At 45.7% G+C, this 17,315-nt stretch overlaps 1 protein-coding gene across 1 annotated transcript in view; it reads left to right on the top strand.

Annotated features, from left to right (window-relative positions):
- Window positions 1–5,389: 5,389 nt before the first annotated feature.
- LOC139266712 (dynein axonemal heavy chain 8-like) overlaps window positions 5,390–17,315 on the top strand; it is a 2,132,242-nt gene continuing 2,120,316 nt past the window's right edge. Inside the window, exons 1-2 of the mRNA XM_070884298.1 lie at window positions 5,390–5,718; window positions 7,630–7,783. Coding sequence (XP_070740399.1) covers window positions 7,640–7,783 — 144 coding nt within the window. The 5' untranslated portion in view covers window positions 5,390–5,718; window positions 7,630–7,639. The remainder of the gene's footprint in view (window positions 5,719–7,629; window positions 7,784–17,315) is intronic.

Genomic DNA, 17,315 nt, shown 5'->3' with positions numbered 1-17,315 from the left:
GCTCTCAGCTCTGCAAAATATACTGGACCCCGCATTTGCCCCATTCCCCAGTCTCTCTTCACCATGCTCAAGCCCCGACTCCCAGTCTCCTTCTCAATCGCCCTGCTCGTGCCCCAATATTCTGACCCTCATACTCTAGCAAGCAATTAAGGAAGCAAATGGTATGTAGTCCTTTATTTCAAGTAGATTTGAGTGCAAAAGTAAATATGTCTTACTGGAATTATGTCGGGTCCTGGTGAGACCGCACCTGAAGTATTGTGTACAGTTTTGGTCTCCTTACCTAAGAAAGAGTATACTTGCCATAGAGGGAGCGCAACAAAGGTTCACCAGCCTGATTCCTGGGATGGGGGAATTGTCCTATGAGGAGAGATTGAGTAGACTAGGCCAAAATTCTCTGGAGTTTAGAAGAATGAGAGGCGATCTCATTGAAACATACAAAATTCTTTAAGGGCTTGACAGGGTAGATGCATGAAGGTTGTTTCCTCTGGCTAGGGAGTTTAGAACGAAGAGTCACAGTCTCAGAATAAGGGGTCGGCCATTTAGGACTGAGATGAGGAGAAATTTCTTCACTCAGAGGGTTGTGAATCTTTGGAATTCTCTACCCCCGAGGGCTGTGGATGCTCAATCGTTGAGTACATTCAAGATAGAGGATTGATAGATTTTGGACACTAGGGGAATCAAGGGATATGGGGATAGTGTAGGAAAGTGGAGTTGAGGATCCGCCATCACAATATTGAACAGCAGAGCAGGCTCAAGAGGTTGAATAGCCTACTGCTGCTCCTATTTTTATGTTCTTATGTCTCCCGCTCTCCATGAATCCTAATCTTACTGTCTCCCTCTCTGTCTACGCTGCCCTTTTGTCTAACTTTTGTCTACCCTTTTGACATCCCAATACCCACCCCCCAGTTCCCATTAACCCTCTGCAAACCATAGGTTCAGAAGGGAGAGAGGCAAAGCTGGCAAATGTTTTTTTATTCATGGGATGTGGGCATCGCTGGCAAGGCCAGCATTTATGTCTCATCCCTAATTGCCCTTGAGAATGTGATGGTGAGCTGCCTTCTTGAACCTCTGCAGTCGGTGAATTATGTTTGAAGGGTCATCAAATGATGCCATATGGCTTGAACTGAAGAACAAAAAAGGGTCAATCACACTGTTGGGAGTGTACCACAGACCCCCAAATAGTCAGACAGAGATGGAAGAGCAAATATGCAGCAAATTTTTGAGAAGTGCAAAAACAATAGGACAGTAATAGTTGAGGATTTCAACTAACCTAATATTAACTGAGTTAGAATCAGTGTAAAAGGTTTAGAGCGCGCACAATCCTTAAAATGCATTCAGGAGAACTTTTTTTAGCCAGTATGTAGCAAGCTCAACAAGAAATGGGGCGATTCTGGACAGTTTAAGTGAATGAAGCTGGGCAAATGGAGGGGTATCAGTGGGAGAGAATTTTGGTGTTAGTGATCATAATTCATTTAGATTTAGCATAGTTATGTTTTTAGACAAAGGTAGACCAGGAGTAAAAGTTCTCAATTGGGGAAAGATCAATTTTAGTAAGCTGACATGTGATTTAATAAAAGTCGATTGGAAATAGCTAAATCAGTATCACTGCAGTGGTGAGGCAGTGGGAGACATTCAAAGAGGAGATCTTGAGGGTTCAGAGCAAATACATTCCCACAAATAAAAAAGGTGGGAGTCCAAATCCAGAACCCTCTGGCTGTTCATGGCCATACAGGGTAGGATAAGGCAAAAAAGGGGACGCTTATGTATTTTTCTAATTTATTCATTCCTGGGATTTGGGCGTCGCTGGCATGACTAACATTTATTGCCCATCTCTAATTGCCCTTGAGAAGGGGTGGCGAGCTGCCTTCTTGAACCGCTTGAGTCTGTATGGTGAAGGTACTCCCATAGCGTTGTTAGGAAGGGTTTTCCAGGATTTTGACTGAACGATGATGAAAGAGCAGTGATATATTTTAAAGCCAGGAAGGTGTGTAACTTGGAGGGGAACTTAGAGGTGATGGTGTTCCCATAGAAATTTACAGCACGGCAGGATGCCATTTCGGCCCTTCATGTCCGTGCTGGTCAACAAAGAGCTATCCAGCCGAATCCCACTTTCCAGCTCTTGGTCCGTAGCCCTGTAGGTTATGACACTTCAAGTGCACATCCAAGCACTTTTTAAATGTGGTGAGGGTTTCTGCCTCGACCACTCTTTCAGGCAGTGAGTTACAAACCCTCACTACCCTCTGGGTGAAGAAATTTCCCCTCAATCTTTTACCAATTACTTTAACTCTATGCCCCCAGTTGTTGACTCCTCTGCTAAGGGAAATAGGTATGTCCTATCCACTCTATCTAGGCCCCTCAAAATTTCATACGCCTCAATAATGTCTCCCCTCAGCTTTCTCTGTTCCAAAGAAAACAAACACAGCATATCCAATCTTTCCTCAAAGCTAACATTCTCCAGTCCAAGCAACATCCACATGAATCCCATGCACCTGCTGCCTTTGTCCCGGGTTTGAGAGGTGCTGTTGAAGAAGCCTTGGCGAGTTATTGCATCTTGTAGATGGTACACACTATAGCCAAGGTACACCAGTGGTGGAGGGTGTGAATGTTTAAGGTGGTGGATGGGATGCCAATCAAGCGGGCTGCTTAGTCCTGGATGGAGTCGAACTTCTTGAATACTGTTGGAGCTGCATTCATCCAGGCAAGTGAAGAGTATTGCATCACACTCCTGACTTGTGACTTGTAGATGGTGGAAAGGCTTTAGGGAGTCAGGAAGTGAGATACTTGTTGCAGAATACTCAGCCTCTGACCTGCTCTTGTAGCCACAGTATTTATGTGGCTGGTCCAGTTAAGTTTCTGGTTAATGGTGACCCCCCAGAATGTTGATGGTGGAGGATTCGGTGATGGTAATGCCTCTGAATGTCAAGGGGTGGTGGTGGTTAGACTCTTGCTGGTTGGAGATAGTCATTGCCTAACACTTGTGTGGTGCGAATGTTACTTGTCACTTATCAGCCCGAGCCTAAATGTCATCCAGGTCTTGTCAGATACCGAGAGCTAACTACTGCAGAAAGCCTAGAGGATTATAGAAAATGCAGGGGTGAAATTAAAAAGCAAATTTGGAAAGCGAAGAGAGAGCATAAAAAGTATTGGCGAGTAAATCAAGATGTTTTATGAATACATAAAGAGCAAGAGGATAGCTAAAGAAAGACTAAAGCCTATTTGAGACCAAAAGGGTAACATGTGTGTGCAGGCTGAAGACATGGGTATGGTTCTTAATGAATACTTTGTGTCTGTCTTCACAAAAGAAAGGAAGGATGCAGACATTGTTGTTAAGGAGAAGCATGCAATATTAGATGAGATAAAGATAGTGAGAGAGGAAATAGTAATGCATTTAGCATCTTTGAAAGTAGATAAATAGCTAGACCCTCCTTCCTCTTCTCCACCAGCCGGTCCCATTTCCGGTCACCCTTCAGCGATGGCTGGCTTCCTGAGGCGATGGCATTGACATCACCGATCAGGAGATGGTTTCTGGTCGCCGTCAGGTGGTGACACCACAGGGGTGGCCTGTTGCTGCAGCGGTAAATTTAAAGGGAAAAGTCCTACTCAACTCAAAGTTTGTTCGCAGCAATGCCCGGGCGATTCACTTTGCCTTTTGCGCAGATTCCCTGACAATCTGGGCGGGTTGGCAAACCTGTTGTTTGGACTGTGTGTGGGGGGGATGTAGAGAATGAAGAGCGAATGGCTTGACACTGGGAGAATGGCTTCCTTTTGTGCTGTAAGTCATGATTCCTGCTTCCTCTCATAACCAACACAAAAGCGAGAAACAAAAGCAAAATACTACGGATGCTGTAATCTGAAATAAAAACAGAAAATGCTGGAAATACTCAGCAGGTCAGGAAGCATCTGTGGAGAGAGAAAAACAGAGTTAATGTTTCAGGTTGATCACTCTTCGTCAGGACTCAAAAATGAGAAAAGCTGGAAACACCTAGCAGATGATGGGACTGAGCAAAGACCTGAAGAGGCTTCAACCCTTCTTCCACTATTTCCTCATCCTTTGGTGCACTTCAGTCCCACGCTCCTGGTTTTTGGTCACCTGGTGCGGAGGGAAGCGGGCAAGTTGGAGGACCTTCTCGTAGGACTGCTCCTGGGCTTGGCCAAGGTGGTCATCAACAGGACCAGTCAGTGGGCGGTCGAGGGGGGTCGTTCAGCCTGGCTGCCTGCCGCGTCCGGGTATTCCTGGAGATGGAGCATGTGGTGTGCACTGGTATGCTTTAGGTGCATCATCATGCCGGGGAATAGAACTTTGATTTAACTTGTTAAATTTCCTTTTAATTTTGGTTCATCTTTTCATGTCTTCTCACTGTTCCCTTTGGGGATCAGCGTGAACTAGTGGAAGGATTCGCAGGCTGACTAAGCCTGACTGGGCATGTTAATGCTCCTTCCATGGCCGTAACTGTCTTTATACCAGCCGATAGGATGGTTAGTCTTATACTGCGGGAGGGTTTTTTGGGCTCTCACAACCCATCCGATGAGAGGGGAAGGGCATTCCACACCCCAGAAGCAAGTATTCAGCTGGATGTCAACTATTTCAGTTGTGCACTTTAAACAAATGCCCCCTGCAAGCGGGTCACACTCCAAAATAAATTTTTTTATCAGTGTCCATTTTTTTTTTTAAGAGCACTAAAAAACAGAAATTAAACCAGTGCCCCCGGCTAAAAACATTACCAGTTCAACTATTTTAGTTGTGCACGTTAAACAAATGCCTCCTGCAAGAGGGGGTCACACTCCAAAATAAATTTTTTCCCAGTGCCCCTTTTATTGTTTTTTTAGGGTACTAAAAATAGAAATTATACAAGTGCCCCCTGGCTAAAGGGGGGGGGGGGGCACTAAAACCGGAAAATTAAACAAATTAAACTTTAAACTTAAATGATCAAATTAAAATTTGGTTGCCGGGGATGATGATGCACTCCAGTCCCTCCGGCGTCCACCTCTCGCGGAAGGCCGCGAGCGTACCGGTGGACACCCTGGCTCAGATGTAGCCATGGAAGAGAGGCTGAACGACCCTTCGACCGCCCGCTGCCTGGACCGGCTGATGGCCCCCTTGGTCATGCCCCTCCAGCTGGATGTCAACCCAGAATTCAAAGCTAGAGCTGTGACTCCACTGACTGGGACTGGGACTGTCTGGAGGTGGTTCTAACGCTGCACCTTTTGGCCCAGAGGCGGGAATGCTATCACTGTGCCCAAAGGCTCACTCCAATTTTGGTTTAAGTTGCAGTTCTTATTGGTTGTGCCCCTTTAAAGAGGGCACGTGCTACCTCTTAATTGGGAACCAGTGAACATAAGAATGGCGCGCGGCGCTGCCCGAGCGCTCCGGCTCTCCAGAACTTTCCGCCGCCGCGCGCCTCTCCGACGTCACCCGCACGACCGTTAAATTCGGTTGGCGGTTGGGAAAAGGCGCGAGCGGCGGTTTGTCGGCTGCGAGAGGCCGCGCTTCATCCCTCCGGGAAACGGGAGAGGCAAGAGGCGAAAATCAATAACATCCGTTCTGCAAACGGTTATTTGTAACGTCGGGCTGAAAGGAAAAAGGAGAGCGCCACCACCTTCCTGCTTTTTACCGGTCGCTGGAAACCCCACGCGGTAGAAGAGTTGCTGGCGTTTAGTCGCCCTGCCGATGCCAATATTTGAGGCATATTTTAATTTTACGTTCTGAAGAACTATCCAGTAAGTATTACATTATTGTGGGTATTGCACTTTTGAAAAATGACTACTAAGGACCAGAATGAATGTGAGGTGAAAATTTCCCTCTTCTACAGCGAAATTTAGCTTTAATTTGTTGGTACATTTTTGATGGTGCGGCAGCACAGTCCGTGTGAACGGGGGTCCCAAATGCTGATGTTTGTATACAACGCAGTCTACATGGAGCAGATGGAAAAGCATAGAAACCATGCGAGACGTCAGGAGGTTTTCCTTTTTCCAGGTTTCATCCACGCTCGGAGCAAGTTGCAGGCTTGTGCGGTGAGTGCGGCTTTGCTGCAATACTTAAAAAAAACGTTGTACGAGTTCTTTGCTGTGGCTAATATCACCTGTTTTGTGTGACGGGAAAAGCTTGTGGATGCCTCGTTTCGCGATCCATTCCATGGCCTCCTGAGGTGCCGATAGAGCTGGAGAAATAAGGTGCCTCCCGCAACAGATGTTGGCGGTCAGGTTGATGTGATGTGTTGCATGGTCTGGGTCTTGGAGCCACAGTCGCACTTCGGGTTATCCCTTCCCTCCACTTATGGGGCAGGTGGCCGCATCCTCTGTGCCCCATGTGGATTTGGTTGAGTGCTGTCCACTGTCTCTGAGGGAGGTCAAAGCCAGGGACCTCTGCTGTGGGGTTAGTGATGAGATGTTTATGTCTCAAATAAAGCAATATGACCCAGTACTGTAGACTTCAGTAAGTGTGATTTTGTTTATGGAGAAAGAGTCAGACTGAGCTCAAAGTAAAGTGTGCAACTCCACACTGTAGATGTGGACGTATTGTGTCCTGCAACTACCGAGTTAATAATTAAACAGAAGCAGCTTTTCTGGAGAGCTGCTGGCCACGCTAGAAAGCTGTGTGTGCTGTGCTCTGAAAATATCACATTTGGTGATGAGATGGGATTTTTTTGGATGATTTTAAAGCTGAAATTTTGGTGAAGGATTCAGCCAGCCGACAGAGACTTTGGAAGCTTCTGTCTTTGGAAAAAGCTACAAAATCCGAGGTAAAATACAGCACTGTGTGAACAGCCAGAAATTAAAATGGCAGCACCCGCAGGTGTAATGGGACATTTGGGTGAATATAGACATGACTGGGAATGTTTTAAAGTGTATGTGGATCGGTTAGAAATGTATTTCACTGGAAATGACCTAATCGAAGTTCCTGAGAATGCAGTCCAGAATCAGGTGATATTGGAATGGAATCATCTTCTTTGCAGCTGGACCTGAATTGTATGAAACCCCTTGTAAATCTGCTTGTGCCTGACGAGCCAAAGGACACAATGCTTAGAGATTTTAACGAAGCTGGAGCAGTACTATAATCCCCAAACCGCTAGAAATTGCTGAAAGCTATCGTTTTGGTATACGAAAGTAACTTAAGATCATGGCTAATAATATCTTAAGTCCCTTATCTCTGACTTAATTGGCGAAATTAGAGAACTTTGGTTTGTTCTTAGAACAGAGAAAGTTACGGGGAGATTTAATAGTGTTCACAATTATAAAGAGTATTGATGAGAGTAAATAAGGAGAAATTGTTTCCACGACCAGGATGCTCGTTCACCAGAGGACACAGATCTAAGGTAATTGTAAAAGAACCAGAAGGGAGTTGAGAATAATTTATTTATGCAACGTGTTAGGATGCACTGACCAAAAAGGTGGATTCAAAAGGGAATTGGATAAATGCTTGAAAAGCAAAAATTTGCATGATTATGGGGAAGAGCATGGGAGTGGAACTAATTGGATAGCTCTTCCAAATAGCTAGCACAGTTACGATAGGCCAAATGGTTCTCAATACGGATATGGAGTGCTTTTCAATTCTAGCTCAGTGGATAAGAACTTCCTAACTTAAATAATGCATAGTGAAAAATAAAATGTCATCTCTCTTGTCTGTCTTAGGCTTTGAAAAATGAGTCAGGATGGCCTTGGTCCGAAAGCTAGCGGATCTAGTATACGTGACTTGGTTGGTTCCTCTCTGGAGAAAAGAATTGGTCGAATTCGCAGAAGCACTATCGGAATGGTGGCCTTGCAGGAGACAATAAAGGAAAAACAGGTATTTCTTTAATTAGCAGTAGGCATGTGTTGTGTATGCAATAACTGTTAGACTGAGTACTGTTTAACTCCAAGAGGTATGATCTTGGCTCTGCTTTATTAAGGCCCAAAGTGACTAATATAGCCTCCAACAGTGATGCCATCTCTAGTGGCTAGTGATCCCAAAAGTACATACATGACAATAGCCCCCTCTGAGATATTAAAACAGTCTTTTACAAATTGAGACAGTCTGGTGTTTTACGCTCCCGGGTTGGCCGCCTCTGTTCAAGTCCAGCCTTTGGTGAATGTTCAGAGTCTGTTGTGACTGGTAGCTGGGTGGCTGACCTGGTGGGGGTGGGAGTGGCAGTGGCCATGTCGGGGATTAAAAGTCTTGTTTCATTGAACATGTCAGTGATTGAAAGTCCCAGTTCACTGATGACTGGGGGTAGGTTGGTTGGTCGTCGATTGTCTCTTCCTCCAACTCTTCTGGTTCGTCTGTGCCGCAGCTTTGTCTGATATGTTTTCTGCATGTTTGCCCATTTTTGAGCTTGACAATAAATACTCTTGCCCTCTTTGGCCAAGACAGTACCAGCGATCCACCTGGGACCCTAACCATAATTCAGAACATATATAGGATCATTTACAGAAATATCATGTGACACAGCTGCGCAATCGTGATACTCTTGCTGACTTTGTCTTCTATATTCAAGTCAGTGTGTATAAGAGATAGCTTGGTCTTAAGACCTCTCCATCATTAATTCAGCAGCTGAGACTCCAGCAAGTGTTTGTGGACTTGTCCTAAAAAAGGACAGTTGAAAAGTGTCTGGAGTGTCCCCCAGATCGGGGGGCACTTGATCGAACTGTTTGTTTTGTCCCCCAAAAGAGTTGTGGTATTGTCCTGTAACTAAGCAATATGCATGACTGGTGGATCTGCAGTGATCCTTGGATTACTCACTTCATACTCTGCTTTATGATTTGGACAGCATGTTCTGCTTGCCCATTGGATGCAGGTTTGAATGGTGCTGACCTTGCATGTTTGAAACCATTGAGTTTCATGAACTCTTGAAACTCCTGACTGGTGAAGCACGATCTGTTCTTGCTAACAATGATGTCTGGCAGACCATGTGTCGTGAACATGACAGAGCTTCTCAATGTAGCTGTAGATGTGCTGGATGACATGATTATACACTCTATCCACTTCGAATATGCATCCACCACAACTAAAAACATCTTCCCCAGGAAGGGACCTGCAAAGTCTATGTGGATCCTGGACCATGGTTTGGATGGTCACAACCACCTACTCAGCAGCAATTCTGCTGGTGGTGTGTTGAGCTGCATGCAAGTGTTGCACTGATGCACACAGCTCAGTCAATTCCCAGCCACCATACATGAGATCTGGCGATGGCTTTCATCATTACAATGCCGGGATGTGTGCTATGTAGCTCAAGTACAAATTTCTCTCTTCCTTTCTTGGGTATAACAACATGATTGCCCCACAGTATACAATCCAACTGAATAGACAGTTCGTCTTTGTGATGAATGTAAGGTTTGGTCTCCTTGCACATTGGTCTGCCATACCCAAGCAAATCACCTTTGAGGATGCAACTCTTCACCACTGCTAAAATCAGATCCAGGTCTGGTCTTGTTGAGCTGTGACTGGGGTGAAGCATAGAAACAAAGAAAATAGATGCAGGAGTAGGCCATTCAGCCCTTCGAGCCTGCACCACCATTCAACAAGATCATGGCTGATCATTCAGCTCAGTGCCCCTTTCCTGCTGTCTCTCCATACCCCTTGATCCCTTTAGCCGTAAGGGCCATATCTAAATCCCTCTTCAATATATCCAATGAACTGGCATCAACAACTCTCTGCAGCAGGGAATTCCACAGGTTAACAACTGAGTGAAGTTTATCATCATCTCAGTCCTAAATGGCTTACTCCTGATCCTTAGATTATGCCCCTTCGTTCTGGACCTCCCCAACATCGGGAACATTATTCCTGCATCTATTCTGTCCAGTCCCGTCACAATTTTATGTTTCTTGAGATCCTCTCATCCTTCTAAACTCCAATGAATACAGGCCCAGTCGATCCAGTCTCTCTTCATATGTCAGTCCTGCCATCCCAGGAATCAATCTGGTGAACCTTCACTGCACTCCCTCAATAGCAAGAATGTCCTTCCTCAGATTAGGAGACCAAAACTGAACACACTGTTCCAGGTGAGGCCTCACTAAGGCCCTGTACAACTGCAGTAAAACCTCCCTGCTCCAATACTCTCATCCCCTAGCTATGAAGGCCAACATACCATTTGCTGCCTTTCACTGCCTGCTGTACCTGCATGCCAGCTTTCAATGACTGATGTACCATGACACCTAGGTCTCATTGCACCTCCCCTTTTCTTAATCTGCCGCCTTTCAGATAATATTCTTCCTTTGTGTTTTTGCCCCCAAAGTGGATAACCTCACATTTATCCACTTGAAACTGCAGCTGCCATGCGTTTACCCACTCGCCTAACCTGTCCAAGTCACCCTGCAGCCTCTTAGTGTCCTCCTCACAGCCCACACCGCCACCCAGCTTAGTGTCGTCTGCAAACTTGGAGATATTGCACTCAATTCCTTCATGTACATTGTAAACAGCTGGGGTCCCAGCACAGAGCCCTGTGCACCCCACTAGTCAGTGCCTGCCATTCTGAAAAGGACCCTTTTATCCCAACTCTCTGTTTCCTGTCTACCAACCAGTTCTCTATCCATAGAAACATAGAAAATAGGTGTAGGAGTCGGCCATTTGGCCCTTCGAGCCTGCACCACCTTTCAATAGATCATGGCTGATCATTCACCTCAGTACCCCTTTCCTGCTTTCTCTCCATACCCCTTGATCCCTTTTAGCCGTAAGGGCCATATCTAACTCCCTCTTCAATATAGAAACATAGAAAATAGGTGCAGGAGTAGGCCATTCGGCCCTTCTAGCCTGCGCTGCCATTCAATGAGTTCATGGCTGAACATGCAACTTCATACCCCAACCCTGCTTTCTCACCATACCCCTTGATCCCCTTTAGTAGTAAGGACGACATCTAACTCTTTTGAATATATTTAGTGAATTGGCCTCAACAACTTTCTGTGGTAGAGAATTCCACAGGTTCACCACTCTCTGGGTGAAGAAGTTCCTCCTCATCTCGATCTGAAATGGCTTACCCCTTATCCTTAGACTGTGACCCCTGGTTCTGGACTTCCCCAACATTGGGAACATTCTTCCTGCATCTAACCTGTCTAAACCATCAGTATTTTAAACGTTTCTATGAGGCCCCCTCTCATTCTTCTGAACTCCAGTGAATACAAGCCCAGTTGATCCAGTCTTTCTTGATAGGTCAGTTCTGCCATCCCGCGAATCAGTCTGGTGAACCTTCGCTGCACTCCCTCAATAGCAAGAATGTCCTTCCTCAGGTTAGGAGACCAAAACTGTACACAATACTCCAGGTGTGGCCTCACCAAGGTCCTGTACAACTGTAGCAACACCTCCCTGCCCCTGTACTCAAATCCCCTTGCTATGAAGGCTAACATGTCATTTGCTTTCTTAATCGCCTGCTGTACCTGCATGCCAACCTTCAATGACTGATGTACCATGACACCCAGGTCTCGTTGAACCTCCCCTTTTCCTAATCTGTCACCATTCAGATAATAGTCTGTCTCTCTCTTTTTACCACCAAAGTGGATAACCTCACATTTATCCACATTATACTTCATCTGCCATGCATTTGCCCACTCACCTAACCTATCCAAGTCGCTCTGCAGCCTCATAGCATCCTCCTCGCAGCTCACACTGCCACCTAACTTGGTGTCATCTGCAAATTTGGAGATACTACATTTAATCCCCTCGTCTAAATCATTAATGTACAGTGTAAACAGCTGGGGCCCCAGCACAGAACCTTGCGGTACCCCACCAGTCACTGCCTGCCATTCTGAAAAGTACCCATTTACTTCTACTCTTTGCTTCCTGTCTGACAACCAGTTCTCAATCCATGTCAGCACACTACCCCCAATCCCATGTGCTTTAACTTTGCACATTAATCTCTTGTGTGGGACCTTGTCGAAAGCCTTCTGGAAATCCAAATATACCACATCAACTGGTTCTCCCTTGTCCATTCTACTGGAAACATCCTCAAAAAATTCCAAAAGATTTGTCGAGCATGATTTCCCTTTCACAAATCCATGCTGACTTGGACCTATCATGTCACCTCTTTCCAAATGCGCTGCTATGACATCCTTAATAATTGATTCCATCATCTTGCTCACTACCGATGTCAGGCTTACCGGTCGAAAATTCCCTGTTTTCTCTCTCCCTCCTTTTTTAAAAAGTGGGGTTACATTGGCTACCCTCCACTCGATAGGAACTGATCCAGAGTCAATGGAATGTTGGAAAATGACTGTCAATGCATCTGCTATTTCCAAGGCCACCTCCTTAAGTACTCTGGGATGCAGTCCATCAGGCCCTGAGGATTTATCGGCCTTCAATCCCATTAATTTCCCCAACACAATTTCCCGACTAATAAGGATTTCCCTCAGTTCCTCCTCCTTACTAGACCCTCTAACCCCTCTTATATCCGGAAGGTTGTTAGTGTCCTCCTTAGTGAATACCGAACCAAAGTACTTGTTCAATTGGTCCGCCATTTCTTTGTTCCCCGTTATGACTTCCCCTGATTCTGACTGCAGGGGACCTACGTTTGTCTTTACTAACCTTTTTCTCTTTACATACCTATAGAAACTTTTGCAATCCGTCTTAATGTTCCCTGCAAGCTTCTTCTCGTACTCTATTTTCCCTGCCCTAATCAAACCCTTTGTCCTCCTCTGCTGAGTTCTAAATTTCTCCCAGTCTCTGGGTTCACTGCTATTTCTGGCCAATTTGTATGCCACTTCCTTGGCTTTAATACTATCCCTGAATTCCCTTGATAGCCACGGTTAATCCACCTTCCCTTTTTTTATTTTTACGACAGATTGGAATGTAAGTTCATCCATGCGGCCTCTAAATGTCTGCCATTGCCCATCCAGTCAACCCCTTAAGTATCATTCGCCAATCAATCCTAGCTAATTCACGCCTCATACCTTCAAAGTTACCCTCCTTTACATTCTGGACCATGGTTCTGAATTAACTGTTTCATTCTCCATCCTAATGCAGAATTCCACCATATTATGGTCACTCTTCCCCAAGGGGTCTCTCACAACGGCATTGCTAATGAATTCCCCTCATTACACAACACCCAGTCTAAGATGGCCTCCCCTCTAGTTGGTTCCTTGACATATTGGTCTAGAAAACCATCCCTTATGCACTCCAGGAAATCCTCCTCCACCGTATTGCTTCCAATTTGGTTAGCCCAATCTATGTGCATATTAAAGTCACCATTATAACTGCTGCACCCTTATTGCATGCACCCCTAATTTCCTGTTTGATGCCCTCCCCAACATTACTACTACTGTTTGGAGGTCTGTACACAACTCCCATTAATGTTTTTTGCCCTTTGGTGTTCTGCAGTTCTACCCATATAGATTTGACATCATCCAAGCTGATGTCCATTCTAACTATTGCATTAATCTCTCCTTGAACCAGCAATGCTACCCCACCTCCTTTTCCTTTTATTCTATCCTTCCTGAATGTTGACTGCCCCTGGATGTTGAGTTCCCAGCCCTGATCATCCTGGAGCCTTGTCTCTGTAATCCCAATCACATCATATTTGTTAACCTCTATTTGCACAGTTAATTCATCCAATTATTACGGATACTCCTTGCATTAAGACACAAAGCCTTCAGGCTTGTTTTTTTTAACACCCTTTGTCCTTTTAGAATTTTGCTGTACAGTGGCCCTTTTTGTTTTTTGTCTTGGGTTTCTCTGCCCTCCACTTTCCTTCATCTCCTTTCTGTCTTTTGCTTTTGTCTCATTTTTGTTTCCCTCTGTCTCCCTGCATTGATTCCCATCCCTCTGCCATATTAGTTTAACTCCTCCCCAACAGCACTAGCAAACACTCCCCCCTCGGACATTGGTTCCGGTCCTGCCCAGGTGCAGACCGTCCGCTTTGTACTGGTCCCACCTCCCGCAGAACCGGTTCCAATGCCCCATGAATTTGAATCCCTCCCTGCTGCACCACTGCTCAAGCCATGTATTCATCTGCGCTATCCTGTGATTCCTACTCTTGACTAGCACGTGGCACTAGTAGCAATCCTGAGATTACTACTTTTGAGGTCCTACTTTTTAATTTAGCTCCTAGCTCCTTAAATTCGTTTTGTCGGACCTCATCCCTTTTTTTTTAAACCTATGTCGTTGGTACCAATGTGCACCACGACAACTGGCTGTTCTCTCTCCTTTTTTAGAATGTCCTGCATCCGCTCAGAGACATCCTTGACCTTTGCACCAGGAAGGCAACATACCATCCTGGAGTCTCGGTTGCGGCCGCAGAAACGCCTATCTATTCCCCTTACAATCGAATCCCCTATCACTATCGCTCTCCCACTCTTTTTCCTCCCCTCCTGTTCAACAGAGCCAGCCACGGTGCCATGAACTTGGCTGCTGCTGCCCTCCCCTGATGAGTCATCCCCTCAACAGTACTCAAAGCAGTGTATCTGTTTTGCAGGGGAATGACCACAGGGGACCCCTGCACTACCTTCCTTGCACTGCTCTTCCTGCTGGTCTTCCATTCCCTATCTGGCTGTGGACCCTTCACCTGCGGTAAGACCAACTCGCTACACATGCTACTCACGTCATTCTCAGCATCGTGGATGCTCCAGAGTGAATCCACCCTCAGCTCCAACTCCGCAACGCGGTCCGTCAGGAGCTGGAGGCGGATACAATTCCCGCACACGTAGTCGTCAGGAACACTCGAGTTGTCCTTGAGTTCCCACATGGTACAGGAGGAGCATAATACGTGACTGAGCTCTCCTGCCATGACTTCACCCTTAGATAAGCAACAACAATGCTAAAGTTTGCTCACTTCTAGAAGCGAAAAAAGAAAAACTACTCGCCAATCACTTACCCCCCTTGGCTGTGACGTCACCTTTCTGTTTCTTTCTACTTCTTTTTTGCCTTCTCCCTGTAGCTGCACAAGCATGCCTTTTATAGGCCTCTGACCCCGGACTCGCGCCTCACCAACTGCCGCCGCCTCTCGCTGCCGCTGGGCCTTTTATAGGCCTCCGACCCCGGACTCGCGCCTCACCAACTGCCGCTGCCTCTCGCTGCCGCTGGGCCTTTTATAGGCCTCCGACCCCGGACTCGCGCCTCACCAACTGCCGCTGCCTCTCGCTGCCGCTGGGCCTTTTATAGGCCTCCGACCCAATGAACTGGCATCAACAACACTCTGTGGTAGGGAATTCCACAGGTTAACAACTCTGAGTGAAGAAGTTTCTCCTCATATCAGTCCTAAATGGCTTAACCCTTATTCTTCGACTGTGTCCCCTGGCTCTGGACTTCCCCAACATAGGGAACATTTTTTCTGCATCTAACCTGTCCAGTCCCATCAGAATTTTATGTTTCTATGAGATCCCCTCTCATCCTTCTAAACTCCAGTGAATACACTCAAAAGCATCCATATAACAATAGGTCTGCCGGTTGTGGCGTTTCCATCTCCGGTGTGGGCAACGGCAGACAGCTCAAAGGATCGGCGCAATTCTCAGTGCCAGGTCTATGGTGAATGACAATCATAAGCGGATAATGTCAGTGCTTACCTCGATGCGGGATGAAGCATTGGTAATGATATCTTTGTTTTCGGATGTCGAAATCTCGACTCTCAATTTAACTCTCCATATAAGACTCTGACACAAACAGCTCCGGTAGATGTTCCTTTTTTAATAAGTTTTACTTGCTGCAAGGAAAAGTTTCACTCAGTCAAAGGGTGAGCAAAGACTTCTACAGTGGTACAAAATCACAATATCTTTATACAGAAGAACAAACAAATTATGGTTCCATCACATATCCGTTCTGCCCTTGCGGTCAGCAAATACAGATAAGCAGTTCTTCAATCACTTAATTAACACTACATCCTTGCTTTAGTCTTTACATATCTATACAATCTTTATCTAGTACTTCTAAGGTTTAGCCTAGCAACAGTTATTAATAGGGAGTACAGCAGGACATTCTTTCTGTTCAAGGTTCCCTCGCTCACACAGATGGCTTTTCTTAACCTTGACAGCTGACTAAATTAGTATGTTTATGCAGAAACAGGCTGTCTGCTGCAGGGGCTTCTGGGAGAACCGAGACTCCATTTTGTTTTATTACAAAAGGGTACATTTAACAGGAAATGTAACTTTTCTAAAAAATAAATTTCCACACAACAATAAAATGAGCGGCTTATGATCTGTCTCCAGTTCAAACCAAAGACCAAACAGAAACTGATGCATCTTTTTAACCCCATACACACTGACTAGTGCTTCTTTCTCTACCATGCTGTAGGCTCTTTCCATTTTAGACATTTTTTGGAACATACGCAACTGGCTGAAGTTTACCCGACTCATTAGCTTGTTGGAGCATGCAATCAATTCCATATGACGAAGCATCACAGGCCAATACTAAATGTTTACATGGGTCATAATGCACCTGCAGCTTGTTAGACCAAAGCAGATTAGTGGCTTTCTCAAAAGCTCTGTCTTGAGACACACCCCACACCCAGTTGTCGCCTTTTCTTAGCAACAGGTGCAGTGGTCCTAATAAGGTTCTCCAATTTAGATAGGAAGTTACCGAAGTAGTTGAGCAGCTCCGTCACATTCTGCGGTTTGGGTGCATTCGCGTCCGTGGGCCTGAATTTTCCATTAGCAGGAATTTGACCTCTGGTGCCATGAAGACGCACTTCGAGTGTTTCAATCTGAGTCCCACTTTGACTAGATGATGTAGAACCTCTTTCAGATGTTCCTCAGAGTCACGACCTGTGATCAGGATGTCATCTTGGAATACAACTGACTTCAGTAGACTCTCCATGGTCCTCTGCAATATTGCTGCAGCCGAGCAAATTGCAAAAGAGCACCTGTGATAAATAAACAGTCCTTTTATAGGTGTTGATGCACGTAAGTCTCCGACGTCTCGACCAGCTCCTGTGCATGTCGGCCGACGTCAAGTCCAGTTTGGTGAATGACCCCCCCCCCCCCCCTGCTAGTGTTGCAAACAAGTCATCAGCCTTTGGTGACGGGTACTGATCCTGTTTTGAAACCCTGTTGATTGTAGCCTTGTAGTCTCCACAGATTCTGACTGCCATCACATTTCAGTACAGGAACAATGGGGCTGGCCCATTGATTAAATTCAACCGGTGATATGATCCCGTCACATTGGAGTCTGTCCAGTTCAATTTCAACCTTCTCCCTCATCATATATGATGGATGTGGATCTGCACCTTGGCTCCCATGAAGTTGCCGATGCCTGGTTCGAACAGCGAGGGGAATTTGCTCAGTACTTGGGCACATGTATCTTTCTCCGACAACGCTTTGATGTAGTTCCAATAGCATCTGATTTTTTTTTTTCAAGCCAGTTCCTGCTGAACAGCGTTGGGCCATTGCCTGAGACAATCCATAGTGGTAGGTTGTGAACTGCACCA

Source organism: Pristiophorus japonicus, chromosome 7 (assembly GCF_044704955.1).
Source record: "Pristiophorus japonicus isolate sPriJap1 chromosome 7, sPriJap1.hap1, whole genome shotgun sequence".
Lineage (NCBI taxonomy): Eukaryota > Metazoa > Chordata > Chondrichthyes > Pristiophoridae > Pristiophorus > Pristiophorus japonicus.
Note: the sequence above shows the minus strand (reverse complement) of the source record. Positions and strands in the feature narration are given on the sequence as shown.